This window comes from Rhinoderma darwinii, chromosome 4, assembly GCF_050947455.1.
Source record: "Rhinoderma darwinii isolate aRhiDar2 chromosome 4, aRhiDar2.hap1, whole genome shotgun sequence".
Taxonomy (NCBI): domain Eukaryota; kingdom Metazoa; phylum Chordata; class Amphibia; order Anura; family Rhinodermatidae; genus Rhinoderma; species Rhinoderma darwinii.
This window is the reverse complement of record NC_134690.1, coordinates 200576819-200593448: the sequence shown is the minus strand read 5'-3', so window position 1 is coordinate 200593448 and position 16630 is coordinate 200576819. Positions and strand designations below refer to the sequence as shown.

The 16630-nt window shown below is 45.9% G+C and overlaps 1 protein-coding gene across 1 annotated transcript in view; it reads right to left on the bottom strand.

Annotated features, from left to right (window-relative positions):
* The window catches only part of LOC142759653 (dynein axonemal heavy chain 5-like), a 466211-nt gene that overhangs the window by 316059 nt on the left and 133522 nt on the right, over positions 1-16630 (bottom strand). The window contains 4 exon segments of the mRNA XM_075862058.1: positions 4040-4215; positions 8589-8702; positions 9648-9826; positions 9941-10161. Coding sequence (XP_075718173.1) covers positions 4040-4215; positions 8589-8702; positions 9648-9826; positions 9941-10161 — 690 coding nt within the window.

Sequence of the window (16630 nt, the reverse complement as noted above, 5' to 3'; positions counted from 1 at the left end):
GAATCCCCAATCCCCGGCCGGGGATTGGGGATTCCGCTACAGGAGAAGTGCGTGACTACACTGTCCAGATATGGACACAGCGAAGTCACTCACTTCTGCAGCGGAATCCCCGACTCTATGGCCGGGGATGCCGCTACAGGAGAAGTGCGTGACTACACTGTCCATATGGACACAGCGAAGTCACGCACTTCTGCAGCGGAATCCCCGACTCAATGGCCGGGGATGCCGCTACAGGAGAAGTGAGTGACTACACTTTCCATATATGGACACAGCGAAGTCACGCACTTCTGCAGCGGAATCCCCGACTCTATGGCCGGGGATGCCGCTACAGGAGAAGTGCATGACTACACTGTCCATATATGGACACAGCAAAGTCACGTACTTCTGCAGCGGAATCCCCGACTCTATGGCCGGGGATTCCGCTACAGGAGAAGTGCATGACTACACTGTCCATATATGGACACAGCAAAGTCACGTACTTCTGCAGCGGAATCCCCGACTCTATGGCAGGGGATTCCGTTACAGGAGAAGTGAGTGACTAGACTGTCCATATATGGACACAGTGACGTCACTCACTTCTGAAGCGAATTCCCGACCTGTGGCAGGGAATTCCTCTTCAGGAGAAGTCAGTGACTACACTGTCCATATATGGACATTGAAGTCAGTGACTTCTCCTGGAAGGGGGGGGGATGGGTGCAACCTACAGGGGGCTGTGTGGGATCACCTACAGGGGACTTGGTGGCATCACCTACAGGGGGCTGGGTGGCATCACCTACAGGGGGCAGGGTGGAATCACCTACAGAGGGCAGGGTGGAATCACCTACAGGGGGCAGGGTGGAATCACCTACAGGGGGCAGGGTGGAATCACCTACAGGGGGAAGGGTGGCATCACCTACAGGGGGCAGGGTGGGTGGCATCACCTACAGGGGGCAGGGTGGGTGGCATCACCTACAGGGGGCAGGGTGGGTGGCATCACCTACAGGGGGCAGGGTGGGTAGCATCACCTACAGGGGGCTGGTGGGTGGCATTACCTACAGGGGGCTGTGTGGCATCACCTACAGGGGGCAGGGTGGAATCACCTACAGGGGGCAGTGTGGAATCACCTACAGGGGCAGGGTGGCATCACCTACAGGGGGCAGGGTGGGTGGCATCACCTACAGGGGGCAGGGTGGGTGGCATCACCTACAGGGGGCAGGGTGGGTGGCATCACCTACAGGGGGCAGGGTGGGTGGCATCACCTACAGAGGTCAGGGTGGGTGGCATCGCCTACAGGGGGCTGGTGGGTGGCATCGCCTACAGGGGGCTGGGTGGCATTACCTACAGGGGGCTGGGTGGAATTACCTACAGGGGGCTAGGTGGCATTACCTACAGGGGGCTGTGTGGCATCACCTACAGGGGGCAGGGTGGGTGGCATCACCTACAGGGGGCAGGGTGGGTGGCATCACCTACAGGGGCTGGTGGGTGGCATTACCTACAGTGGGCTGTGTGGCATCACCTACAGGGGGCAGGGTGGAATCACCTACAGGGGGCAGTGTGGAATCACCTACAGGGGGCAGGGTGGCATCACCTACAGGGGGCAGGGTGGGTGGCATCACCTACAGGGGGCAGGGTGGGTGGCATCACCTACAGGGGGCAGGGTGGGTGGCATCACCTACAGGGGTCAGGGTGGGTGGCATCACCTACAGGGGGCTGGTGGGTGGCATTACCTACAGTGGGCTGTGTGGCATCACCTACAGGGGGCAGGGTGGAATCACCTACAGGGGGCAGTGTGGAATCACCTACAGGGGGCAGGGTGGCATCACCTACAGGGGGCAGGGTGGGTGGCATCACCTACAGGGGGCAGGGTGGGTGGCATCACCTACAGGGGGCAGGGTGGGTGGCATCACCTACAGGGGTCAGGGTGGGTGGCATCGCCTACAGGGGGCTGGTGGGTGGCATCGCCTACAGGGGGCTGGGTGGCATTACCTACAGGGGGCTGGGTGGAATTACCTACAGGGGGCTAGGTGGCATTACCTACAGGGGGCTGTGTGGCATCACCTACAGGGGGCTGGGTGGCATTACCTACAGGGGGCTGGGTGGCATTACCTACAGGGGGCTGGGTGGCATTACCTACAGGGGGCTGGGTGGCATTACCTACCAGGGGGGCTGTGGCATTATCTACAAAGGGCTGTGTGTGGCAACAAATTTAAATGAAATTCATCCGATTTTAAAACGGACAGGGAAAAAAACGGATGCAAATCGGGTCCAACTCGGCCCGGAACGGAATCGGAACGGATGCAAATCGGATGCAAACCGGCCGGGAAAATCGGCCAAAAACGGACGATTTTCCCGGCCGACACTCGGACCCTGTCGTGTGAATGAGGCCTTACTTGGGGACTTGAATATCTGATCTTCTGATCCTCTGTACAATACACTGCACTACTTATGTAGTGCAGTGTATTGTAACTGCCATTTTCCAACTGACAGTTAGCCTATTAGGTCCTGCCTTGGGTAGGACCTAATAGGCTTCCGTACCTGGCCGACCAGGAAGCCAATGCTAGGCTTCCTGTTTGCAATAGCAACCATCGGTACCGGCAATCGCTCACGGGGGCCATGGGCTACAGAGAGAGCCCCCTTCCTCTGTCAACCACACTTAAATCCGGCGGACGCCCTGGACCGCTGCATTGAAGGGGATAAAACGCAGCGATCGGTGGTTACTGTGATCGCCATTGCAGCGGGATGTCAGCTGTATATTACAGCTGACACCTGCTGAGGATGAAGCGAGCACAGCTTCTGTGCCCACTTCATCTACTGGACGTGTCTGATACATCGGATTGCGGTAAGTTACTTGCAATGCCGACGTACAAGGCTCGTCATTTTGCGGGAAGGGGTTAAATATATTGTGATCATTGTATGTGCAGGGTATATCAAAGGAGAAATTATATTTGTGTAATCTATTGATTTCCTATCAAGTGGCATTGAAGATATCTTGGAGCCACTCCCACTCCCTCCCCTAGGGAAGTTGACAAGGACAACTAGCTGAGCTGAAGTGCATGTCTATGGGATAATATTGGTCATAATCAGTGGTAAAAACAATTTTTAAGACACTCATCAAAATGTACATCAATTACATTAAGATCTGGGGTATTTAGAGGTCTTGTGAACCCCTTGTCACGTTCCTCAAACATTCCTTCAACATGTTTTGCTGTGTGACATGGCATATTATTCTGTTGAAAGAGTTCACTGCCATTAGGGAATGCCGTTACCATGAAGAGGTGTACTTGGTCTGCAACAATATGTAGGTGGTATGTATCAAAGTAACATTCACATTAATGCCAGGATCCATCAAACTGCCTCCGCTGACTTGCCTTAGTGCATCCTGATGCCATCTCTTCCCCTAGTAAGCGATGCCCAAGCACCTGATTGTCCACATGATCACAAAATGTGATTCATCAGATCGGGCCACCTTCTGCCAATATTACTTATTCCAGTTCTTACACTCAAGTGATCATTTTAGGGACTCTTGTGGTGGAATGGGGTCAGCATGGGCACTCTGATCAGTCTGCAGCTATGTAGCCGCATACGCAGCAAGCTGTGATGCACTGTGTGTTCTGACACCTTTCTATTATAGACAGTATTAACTTTTTCCAAAATTTGTGCTCTTCTGTGGGATCTTACCAGAAGGGCTACAACGCAACAACAATGAGCCTTGGGTGTCCTTGACCTTGTTGCATGGATTTTGGTGGGTACTAACCACTGCATGCTGGCAACACCCCACAAGACCTGTAGTTTTGGAGATGTTCTGACCCAGTTATCTAGCCATAACAATTTGGTCCTTGTCAAAGTTCCTCAGATCCTTACACTTGCCCATTTTTCATGCTTCCAATACATCAACTTGAAGACCTGACTGTTAACTTGCTGCCTAATATATTTCACCCCTTGACAGCTGCCATTGTAATGAGATAATCAATGTTATTCACTTCACCTGTTAGTGGTATAATTTTATGGCTGATCGGTGTATATTTTGAATATACACAAAATTGGTGTCTCACAGATATACCTTAGTTGCTCATATGTGATTTCTATAGGTTGGTACACTTCATCAATCTTATTTTGAATATTTTGCAGTTCTTCTAATAGTGTCAAAATAGAGTTCAACTGCTCCAGGCTTTCTACTGGCATTGTGAGCTGCTGCCATGCTATATCTCGATATTGTACAGCGTGTAGAAGTTCTTCCTGAAACGAATGTAATATTGTAAAGTCCTTATTGATACTAAAATATTTTTATTTTTGTACTAACCTGAAAATCTTTTTCTCTATGTATTCATTGGTGGACACAGCACCATGGATATGGGCCCTTGCCACAAGGAGGATGGCACTAGGTAGTAAGAAGAGTTGGCTCTACACAGGCAGGCTATACACCTCCCACAGACACTGGCTAAATCAGTTTGTACAGACAGCATTATGAGAAGACAAAAAACAAGAACATGCCTACAGTCCCAGGAAAAACATAACCAAAACAGCCAGAACACACAGCTCACCTAACACTCAGCTGCCTGCAGCAGCATGTGACCCAGACTGGCATCAGAGGAGGCAAAAGAATGGATCTGGTAAAATTTGTTGAAAGTCTGCACCGAAATCCATGTAGCAGCCTTGCATACTTGAGCAACTAAAGCTTGATGCCTGACCACCCAGGAGGCCCCAAAAGCCCTTACAGAATGAGCAGTGACCCAAAGGGAAGGAATTTTACCCTTGGACTTAAAGACTTCCAATCACAGACTGGATTCAATGCACAATGGTGGCCTTGGAAAACGCCAAGCCCTTGCATGGCCCCACAGGAACAACAAAACAGGAATCCAAGCACTGAAACAACTTCGTTGCAGCCGAATAGACAAGGACTGCTCTCAAAACGTCAAGGCAATGTAAAGCCCGTTCACTTGGATGAGAAGAGGAAGAACACAAAGACGGGAAGACAATCACTTTGTTGATATGGATGGCCAAGACGACCTTCCTAGTGACTAACTAAAAAAGGGGACCTGCATGGTAGGGCAGCTAGCTCTGAAACCCTTCTGATGGAGGGGACAGCTATCAGAAAGTCAACCTCCCAGGAGAGAAAATGCAACATTTCGCAATGGTGCACAGGGACAATATAAAGAGCTTCCAAGACCAAATTGAGATCCCAAGGCTCAGTGGGTTGTCTTAATGGAGGGACGGCGTCAGCTACTTCCAGCAGGAAAGTCTTTACTTGAGAATGAAGGACCAAGGTCTGCTGGAAAATATCAGGCAGAGAAGAGACCTGACCTTTAAAGGCTATGTACACCTTTGAAATATATATTTTTAATAAAGACATGCAAAGACATGCAGGACTCGCTGACACTGAACCCATCAGCCCTGTGGATCTGACAGATACAGGTTTCAGTGCTAGATACAGCTGCTCTGTATACAGAATACAAAGCAGCTGTTTCTCAAAAAGTACAAATAATTTTTAATAAAAAGTACTTTGAAAGTTGCACCAATCACACTGATAGACATTTTTATCAAAAAAATCCCACAAAAAACGATTTCAAAGGTGTACATAGCCTTTAAGTGAAGACAGTCCAAGTCCCAGATCATGACCTGATTGCAGGAAAGACAGAAGTCTTGGGGTAACTATGCTGTTCACACCAGGCAAAACAGGCATTCTTGGTGCGGTGGTACATCTTGGCCGATTGAGGTTTCCTGGCCTTTAATATTGTCTGAATGACTGGCTCAAAGAGACCTTCGGCCCTCAGAACCTCAGCTTCAACAGCCACGCCGATAAACGCATCCATCGTAAAGAGGGCTGAAATAGCAGATTTTAGGAAAGGAGGTTGGGTCGATTAGGAAGGCGCCAGGGTGCATCCACAAGCAGGTAAAGTATATAGGTCCAATGAGGCCGATCCGGCGCCACCAGAGCTCCTTTCCTTTTGAGTCTTTTGAGCACTCTGGGAAAGAGCTTAAGGGGAGGGAAAAGATCCAGTAGGGAGAACTCGCCCCACTGAGTGACCAGGGCATCAACCGCGAAGGACTATGATACCTTGATCTGGCTACGTAGCTGAGGATGAGATGTGATGCGAAGCCCCACTTCTTGCAAAGGCGATGGTAGATGTCTGGATGAAGTGACCACTCTCCTGGGTCTAGCTTCTCCGCGGCCCAGTTGTTCATTCCTGGTATATGGACTGCTGACAATGCTGAAACATGACTCTTTGCCAATAGAAGATTTTGAGAGGACTCTTACAGAACCGAGTGACACCTGGTGCTACCCTGTTGGTTGATCCATAGAGTTGTGGGTCTGGTTTCTGACCGGATGACCCTGGAGAAAAAGGGTCTAAAGGGGGAGAGCCAGAAAGATTGCCCTCAGTTCCAGAAGAATGATCTGAAGGGTTGACTCCTCCATTGATCAGTTGCCCTGGACTGTGTGAAGGCCAAAGACTGCATCCCAGCCGGACAGACTGGCGTCTGTCGAGATGACAAGCCACTGGAGGTGAAGGAAGAACCATTCGAGTGCAATGACCGGTGAGGTCTCCCACCAGCGCAACTACTGACGGATCTGAGAAGGCAGGAGAATCAATTTGTCTGGAAAAGTCAGAAACTTATCACATATCGACAGGATCACTCCCTGGAGAACCTGGAAAGGAAGGAACTAAGCATATGGAACTGCCTCGAAAGTCAAGACCATACTGCCCAGAACTCCCATGCAAAAGCGGAAGGAAGAGGAATTGTTCCTGTCTTGATCTTTTCCTTCGGAAGAATGACTTCTGCTCGCATTGTGCTGAAATTCATTCCCAGAAACTCCATGTGCTGTGATGGATGGATTTCTCTCTTTGTTGATGATCCCGCCAAATCGTGTCATGTTCAGAGTGATGTAGAGACTGTCCTGTCTGGAGGGGGCCTTCACCAAGAGGTCTTCCAGGTCAGGGATGTCAGCGAATCCCTGAGCGCAGAGAAGTGCCGTGGAATTTACCAGGACCTTGGTGAAAACCCACGGAGCAGTGGTGAGCCTGAAGGGAAGGGCGACAAATTAAAAATGATGAGAACTAAGAGCAAAACGAAGGAAGCGCTGGTGAGACCCTGCAATGGGAATGTGGAGGTATGCATCGCGAATGTTGTTGGATGAAAGAATCTCTACTTGTTCCAATGATACTACCACTGACCACAGGGATATCATGCAAAACATTCAAACGCGAACACAGAGTGTCTTTCATGAGAACTGTGAAGGCACTTAAGTAGAACCCCTGAAAACGTTCCACCTGTGGAGCAAACGGACGGGAAACGGGACAATGACCTTCTGCCGGAGAAGAGAGCAAGCAGCATGAGAAAAAGAAGCCCAATCTAATGAGTGTGGTGGAGTCAATTGAAAGAACCTCCACGCGGGAAGGGCGGAGAACTCTATTTTGTAACCTGTCTAATCCACTACTCGAACCTGAAAATAAAGCAGCCGGCCTCCAACTTGAACATCCGATACGAGTGGGAAGACACCTTGATTGCGAAGATGTCTTGGCAGTGTAGGATTTCTGGGACTTCGGGCGTGGTTGCCAGGCGGGTACAGGCTTAAAGGATGGGCGTCTTGGCTCGGAGATTGGAGAAAAGGCTGCAGATGGCGCAGGCAGTTTTGTAGCAAAAGAAAACTATAACCGCTGGTAGCCTCCGCAATAATTTCTTCCAGACCCTTGCCAAAAAGTCTGTCAACAATGAAAGGAAGGTCAATGAGGGCTTTTTGCGGAAGCCTGGCAACCCATGATTTCAGCCAAATAGAACCCAGTATGACTCAAGGGAAGCTTCAAAAAGAAATGTAGAAGCTTGAACTACCTTACATGCCAGGTCAGCCATGTTCTGTTCATGTTCTTCCAGAATACCACGGTGCAGCTGTTTATTCCAAACCGAGCAAGCCTTACTTACTCAGGCGGATGCAAATAGTGGAATATAGCAGAACCTGCGTCAATGAAAGCGGACTTGGTCTGGGAATCTACCCTCTTGTCAAAAGGGTCAATGAGTGATGCCGCATCAGAAAGTGGGATGGTGGTATCCTTAGACTGCCATGAAATAGTTGGATCCACAGAGGGAGAAACCGATCATTTAGAAATGAATTCCTCCTAAAAAGGGAACAGAGTGTTAAAGAGCTTGGAAGGCCACCTTCCTGACAGACGCCTCAGAAGTCCTCAGGTGTTTGCAGGCTGACCTCTTCAGTAACCCCACACTTAAATTGGGTCTACTGGCAGAAGAAACAGGTCAGGTGACCGGCAGAGAGGGAAATTCAGCGTACAGAACTCCCTGGTTTGTTAGCATCCATCCACAGTGGTTTAACTAGGTTGTGAACAGCCTGACAAACCCACCTGCATCTAAAGGAGAGAAAGAAATAAACTAAGAATAAAAAAGAGCAGCAGACCTGAGTATCAGGCCATGTCTGCCTCCCACAGATGCTAGGCTAAAACTGATTTAGCCAGTGTCTCTTGATGGGGTATGTCGTGCCTAAGCGGAACCAACACTTCTTACTACCTAGTGTCAGCATATACCAATGGTGCTGTGTCTCTCAATGATATAAACAAGAGAATATATTTTTCATATTAGATCAGTAGAGAAAGTGCACTTACTTTTATGCGCTGATGTAAAATTGTTGCATAATGAGACTTCCAACTTCCGACAAAACCTTTTAATGTTTCCTTAATTGGTGAGGAGTCAAGATAAATACAGCCTAACTGCAAAACCTAGTAAGCAAAGTACAACATAAGTATCTATAATGTACAGTATTAATATAATTGTAACCCTTTGTATGAAAGGCATTTATCAAATTACACAAATTATCATTAAAGGCAGCTATAGTAATACATTATCGAGTGTATCAATAATTTTTTAATTTTGTAAAATGTATCTGATCATACATGCGCAGATATCTTCAAGCCAACAGAATCAGAGCACATCTTACATAAGAAATAAAAGTTCCTTGTCTTTCTTGAAGAGCACCTGTATTTTTTTTTTCCATAAATAAATAGTACATTTTATTACAGAAAAATGTCTCTTTCTCTGTTTATCGGACACCCCTGTCCCCCTCCGCTGCCTCATGCCCTGTCTGTACCCAATCACACACTATCATTTCAGTGGAGAAATCTCTTCAGTGAGGAAGTGATGAAATGGGTTATCAGACTCACTGAGAGATCAGGCTATAGATGAAGCTTATACAAGTCTATGTAGACTGGATTCACAGACACACTGCTCATAACATCTGTATATAATACTCTATGCTGCTGCTGCTGCTGCTGCTGCTGCTGCTGCTCCCGTGTATGAGTGAGCTAGGGGGGAAAGATCTCCAATTTTCTCAGTGCTCTGCATGGGAGACATCGCAGCAGATAGTCTCTACCCATTCTGTAGCTGAACTAAGGAAAAATGGAACATTAAAGATGGAGCCTGCATAGTGGGGAAAACTGCAGAAAAATACAGATACATGTCATATAATGGTAAGAAACACTCTTATTACTCCAGTACACACACGACATATTTAAAAAATTCCCCTGAAACTACAGTTTACGTTTATACTCACCCCTAATTATTTTTATTTTTTTAAATGACAACGGTATCACTGCACTTGACCATACTAAAAAGGACAAAATTCTGAGATAAGGTTATGTTTGTTTAAAACAATGTTAGATGCTTACTTCAGAGTGTTCCTTAATTTGTTCTTCAATCTTGATAAAATGTTTTACTTCTTTGTGCATTGCAGCAAGACTTGGATTGCTAGCTAAAAACTCCTGACTCTGTCTAAACATGTTATCTGCCCACAAGAAGTCATACCCGCTTAGGATAAATACATGCTTCTTAACCAGAGGATTTACATCTATAAAAGGAAACACAAGTTATTATTTGACATGTAATATATACAACATTCAATATAAAAAAAAAATGTTTGAAACCACCTAAAAAAAATAGCTACAATAATATAAAAAGTTACCTCTTACTGATTCCACAACCTTTGTTGTAATGTATTGCAACAGCTCATCTGTAGCCATATGTAGATGGAATGATTGTCCTTTCTTCTCTCCTGACCACCAGCTCAAACAACTGCTGACATCTAAGATGGAAAGAACAACCTGATGTAGGGCATCTTCAGCTACTTCTGTAGAAGGATCTATCAGAATGTGTGGTATCTGAAACTTGAGGGACAACTTAAACCTGTGAAATAAAATAAATATTTCTTGAGTAATTCCTGCTAATCTATTCCCTCAGACATAATTGGAAATTAAAGTTTGGAGAGCTACCACATTTAACCATTTAATCAAATTAAGAAAATAAATAAAATTATTAAAAAATACTCTTAGGCCCTGTTTACACTGAGTTTTTTTGCCATTTTTTTTTCGACGGAAACTGCGGGAAAAATAAGCGACATGCCCTATCTTGAAGCGTTTTCCGCCTCAAAAACCCCATTGAAATCAATGGGAGACGCGTTTTTTTGCCGCGTTTCTTTTGCTGTGTTTTTTTACGCTTTTTTTTATGCATTTTTTTGGCAAAAAATGCTCGCGGTTATTACATCTTTTTCTTGAAGGGACAGCTAAAAAAAACGTGTAAAAAAAACGCATCAAAAACCGCTGCAAAAACGCGGCAAAATAGGGCAAAACCACTTAAAAAAACCGGAGCTGATTTTTCCTGGCAGAATTTTCTGTCAGCAAAAAAACTCTGTGTGAACAGGGCCTAAACCAGCAGGGGAATAATGAAGAAACATTACAAGAGAAACTGGCCCAATTTTGACACCATAGAAGTTGTAGAAATGCCTTCACCACAACATTATTATTAAATACAGTAATGTAAAAAAGTAAGGACACGCCAATTAAAGTTTTGTAATTTTTTTTAACTTGTGGACATATCAATATTGTATCCTCACTCAAACAGTATATAAAGATAAATATGATGTAGTTGAAATAAAAGAGGAAAAAAATTATCTTTATAAATTATTTAACAAAATAAAATAACAAATATTTCCTTTACATCCATAGCTGCAGCATCAATGGGGGTTTTATCCTCCTGGAAATATGACACAGAGTATCAATTAACTAATTATTTTATTAGGCACCCTATATAGGATATGCGCTAGCTAGCCACATTGTGTTTTTTTCTTCTATGTTCCTTGGAAGGTCAGACAATTAAGATCCAGGATATGTTGGGAAGTATATATTTTTTAATTTTCCTTCTTCTTGGGGGGAGCTGCGTCATCTCCACATCGCTACTATTCAGAATTTTATTGGCTACGCACACCTTCATAAAGATTGTTGTTGAAGTAGGTAGCTGGTCTGAGAAAGGAAGGGATCACGATTGTTTCCTACCTAGACGACTGGCTAGTGAAGGCCAGATCTGGAGAGGTTTTAAAGGCCCATCTAAACACTATATTTATTACCTGCATCCACAGTCTCTAGGGTGGCTCATAAATCAGGAGAAATCTCATATTCTTCCCTCACAGAAAAAGCAGTTTCTTGGTTTTCTACGGACAGACTAAAGAAGATCCATGGTGCTACCAAAAATCTCATTCATCCAAATGGGTGTCTATTTGTGTCATGATGAAGGTCTTAGGCACATGCGTCCCTTGCAACAGGAAATCCTGCACATAAGGGATTGGGACAAATGGTCATTGTCACCAAAGACACAAGAGATTCTGTAAGGTGGTGGAGCCACCTGAACAACAGCAGGTCCTTTGCTCCCCCGGTATGGGTCGATATCTTCACAGACGAATCCTTCACAGAATGGGATGCTCATCTGCAAGGTCAGATGGTGAATGGGTCCTAGTCTCCAACAGAGAGACTCTTGTCCTCGAATGTCAGGTAGTTGAGAACAGTTTAGAAGAAGCTAATACACTTCCACCATGTCATCCAGGGAAAAGCAATCAAGATAGTCTGACAATATCACAACAGTATTCTATATAAACAACCAGGGAGGAAAAAGATCCATAGCTCTTCTTGTAAAAGTGGAACCGATCATGATTTGGGCGGAGAGTCACGTGCAGGAACTCTCGGCTGTTCATATTAAAGGGACTAACAACACCATAGCGGACAGATTGATATAGATTCAATGATCTTCAAGAGGATCGCAGTGCTTTGGGCTCAGCCTCAGGTGGACATATTGGCCACACGGCACAATGCAAAGGTAATTCAGTTATGTTCGCTGTTCAGGAACAACAAACCATGGGTCCTGATTGCCCTCTCCATACCTTTGGAGTTTCATCTGTAATGGTGGTGAGTGCCGCAGGTTTGCTTACCTTCCCCGCTTTTATTCTGCCTCTTGTGGCTGCGTTCCTCCTCCTGCCGCATGTCCCATAGGGCAAGTGAGCGTTCCCTGGCCATCTCTTAAAGTTCCAGCATGCTCATTCACAATTCTCTCCAACAAATCCCTGATGCTCTGGAATATTTTAAGGCAGCTCCACTGCTCGCCTGGTGTCTGAGCAACTTAGGTGCAACTTAGTTGTTTCTTAAAAAGGTTCCCCTTTGCATTCCGCTACCTGCTACCAGTCCACATTTTGCTACCTGCTATCAGTCAGTATCCCGCTACCTCTTACCATGCCATATCCTGCTACCTGCTACCAGTCTGCATCCTGCTAACAACTACCAGTCTGCATCCTTCTACCAATCTGCATCCTGCTACCAGCTACGAGTCCGTATCCTGCTACCCACTGGAATTCTGCTACCAGTTACAAGTCTGTATCCTGCTACCAGACTGTATCCTGCTACCTGCTACAAGTCCATATCCTGCTACCCGCTACCAGCCGATATCATGATACCTGCTACCAGTCTGTATCCAGCTACTAGTCAGTATCCTGTTACCTGGTATGAGTCTGGGGCCTGCTATCTGTTGGCAACTTTTGTCTTACTGCAAGTTTGAAGACACACAATCTGTTTTGAACTGTGACTTCAGATCTATACGGTATTGTCTGCTAGAGCCTGTACACATGGTACACTTCACCATTGTCTCCTGGTCCGCTGGGTCAGCTACTACTCTAACCGGGAAAACCTCAAGAGGTAGCGACCTGCTTGTCTCCCTGCAGCAAAGTCCAGATTCCCGTACAGGGGTTAAATAGCGAATACCGGGGAGACTACCAGGTCGCTACCTCTTTAGGTGGTCCTAGTGTGAGAAGCAGCTGGCCCAGCGGACCAGGATACAACGTGAAGTACAACGTGGGTACAGACACTGGCAGACAAAACCGTAGCAGACGGGTATAGATCTAAAGTCAAAGTTCGTAACAGATAGTGGGTCTTCAGGCTCGCAGCAGGACACGAGTTGCCAATAGGTAGTAGGCCTCAGGCTCGTGTCAGGCAGCAGGATACAGACTGGCAGTAAGTAGCAGGATACAGACTGGTAACAGGTAGTGCAATACTGTCTGGTAGCGGTTAGCAGGATACGGACTGCTAGCAGGTAGGAAGATGCAGACTGGTAGCGGGTAGCAGGATACGGACTGGTAACAGGTAGCGGGATACTGGCTGACAGCAGATATTAAAATACGGACTGATATTAGGTAGCGGAATGCAAACAGGAACCTTCGGAGGAAAAAACGAAGCTGCACCAAAGTTGCTCAGGCACCAGGCGACCAGAGAAGCTGACTTAAATTATTTTAAAGAATCAGGGATTGGTTGGAGAGGAATATAATTGCGTGCCCTGGCCCTTTGGGACAACCAGGCAGCGCGCATGCCGGATGAGACAGCGATCACGAGGTGGAGCGCGGCCACAGGAGGCAAAACAGAAGTGCCTAACGGCCACGAGAAGTAGTAGGAACCGCCGGCAGGAGCGGAACTCGCTGTCGGCATTACATTACCTTGATCCCAAAGGTTTTGCACGAGATCAGACGGGAACCAGTCTCGGTGATTGCAATTTCCCCCTACACCCCGAAGAAAGTCTTGAGAGGTTTTCTCAATTATTGACCATGAGCAAGGAAATCTTCAGGAGACTACCCGAGATTCCGTAACCTTTGACAGAGGACGCTTGGTGTTGTCCTCATCTCGATCGTCTTCATCTGACAGCATGGATGTTGACCGATCCCTTTTAATGGGTTCTGGGTTGTCCGAGGCGGTCATTAATAGCCTCCTACAATCCAGAGGTAGGAGCACAAACAAGAACTATCTAAGAATTAAGATGGCTTTTGTCAGGTGGTGCAGAAAAAGGCAGGCTTCTTCAGAACATCCTTCAATCTGGGATATCCTGAGTTTTATGCAAGATGATTTTAACAGGGGCCTTAAAGGGGTTTTCCAGTCCCTAAAAATTGATGGTCTGTCCTCAGGATAGGCCATCAATAGCTGATTGGTCTGGGTCCGACTCCCAAGACCCTGCCGATCAGCGGCTTTGAAGGGGGTGCAGCGCTCATACGAGCACTGCTTCCCCTTTATTTCTACTTGTTCATTGTGAATCGTTGACACGGATGCAGCGGCGATTCACAGGTATTGCAGCCTTCTTCTCCCATTCACTTTAATTTCTATGAATCGCTGCTAAATGTGTATCGTCGATTCACAGTGAGCAAGTCAAAATGAAGGGGAAGCAGCGCTCGTTCGAAAACAGCTTATTGGCGGGGGTCCCAGGAGTCAGATCCAGACCGATCAGCTATTGATGGCCAATCCTGAGGATAGGCCATCAATTTTCAGGGACTGGAAAACCCCTTTAAAACTGTCACAATTAAAGTGCAGATTTCTGCCTTGTCGGCAGTTCTGGAAACTAAATTGTCAGGGGAACACTAATACAGAGGTTTATCAAAGCTGTCCAGAAAATCTGGCCTACCATCTCAAATCCAATTCCAAAATGAGATCTTTGTCTTGTCCTGGACATGCTTTGTTATCCCCCCTTTGAACCCTTGCAGGAGATTGACCAGAAACATCTAGCTGTCAAGGTCTGTTTCCTAGTGGCTATAACGTCAGCAAAACGTGTCAGTGAGATCCAGGCATTGGGTGCTGTTGACCCTTTTTCTTCCTTATTTCATCCCTAATGTGCCTTCACTGCAGAATATTAATCAGGAGATTGATCTGCAGGCTTTCTACCTAATTCCCTCTTCAGAGGAATAGAAGAAACTCCATTCCTTGGATGTCGGTGGGGCTTTGGAAGTCTATGTAAATCACACTGAGAAGTTTAGGAGGTCGAATCATCTTTTCCTCACCTTTCATGTTAAAAGTAGAGGCCAGAAGGTCTCTACAGCAACCCTGTCCAGTCGGATAAAGGAAGAGATTACCATCTGCTAAAACCAAGCATTTCTTAAGACCCACAACCTATTAGACCCCAATCCACTCCGGCAAATGCCACGTCTTGAGCCCGGAAGAAATCATGTTCCAACTCATACGATTGCAAATCATTACAGGCTATACTTTAGTCGAGCCGGGGAAGCACCTTTGGTCGAGTTGTGTTAGAGTCCGCTATTAATAATAACCCACCCTAAGTTGATTAATTGCTAAATCCCCATAGGTGCTGTTGCTATGGATGTCAAGGAAAGTGTAATATCTACTCACTGTAAATTCTCTTGCCTTTAGTCCAAGCAGCAGTACTGTTTTCCTGCCCAATAAAATTAGTTTTTTTGTTCAGCAAGCTTTGAGTTTTGTCTTTAGTTGATAGTACACAATGTGGCTAGCTAGGAGATATCCAATATAGGGTGCCTAATAAAATAATTATGTTGTCTTTCCTAATTTCCAAGTGGATATAATCCCCATTGATGCTGCTGCTTGGACTAAAGGAAAGAGAATTTACGGTGAGTAGAAATTACACTTTCAATTCCCTCTGTGAAAAACTTAAGTACACCTTTTTTAAGGGGTCCGTACACGCAGCGGCTGAGAACCACAATGCCAAACCGCAAGCCAGTTTTACACTGAATTGCCAACGATTTCACACTGAATTTCCCTAGTTTTACAGCGAATTGCAGCGGTTTTGCCATGCAGTATGCTTTACTCCACTCCAGATGACGCTTAGCATTGCGCATGTGATCTTAGGCCTGTCTGCAGCTGCTTGACCATGGAAATCCATTTTATAAGGCTTCTGATGCATAGTTCTTGTGCTGGTGTCACTTCCAGAGGCAGGTTGGAACTATGTACTGAATGATGCAACAGAGTTTAGGGGAGTTTTACGCGCTGTGTGATTCAGCGCTTGGCAGCAACTTTGTTAGTTTTCATAGTTCATCATTTTTTGACTGAGCTTTTAGATGCTTCCACTTCACAATAATAATACTTTCAGTTTACCAGGGCAAATTTAATATCACATTTAGCTAATGTATGCCCCTTTTAGGCATTCCAAGAAAAAGTGATAAAAATCAGAAAATTAAGGACTCCTGTTTCTGCAAATATTTTTGTTTCAGGAGCTTGCAGAAAGTCTTTCCAATTGAAAAATAGTTAAACTGGTGGTCCAGGACCCAATCAAAAAGCTAACTAAGGGCAGAAACATGAAGGGAATGCAAAAGCAAGTCACAGTGTACGGCACTTTAGGGAAGTAGAAGTAGCTGAATTTTTTAATAAAATGTATTGATAAGTCTTTTGCATTTACATTCCCTGCAGATTCCCAACCGTGGTTACCAGAAAACACCTTTAAACGTGTTTTTTTCAAATTTTTCCCCTATTTCATTCCTGGGTTTGGTTTAGTTTCCCTACAGAAAGAAATGCAATTACATTTCAATATGCAGTTATACTATATTTTGGGTTAC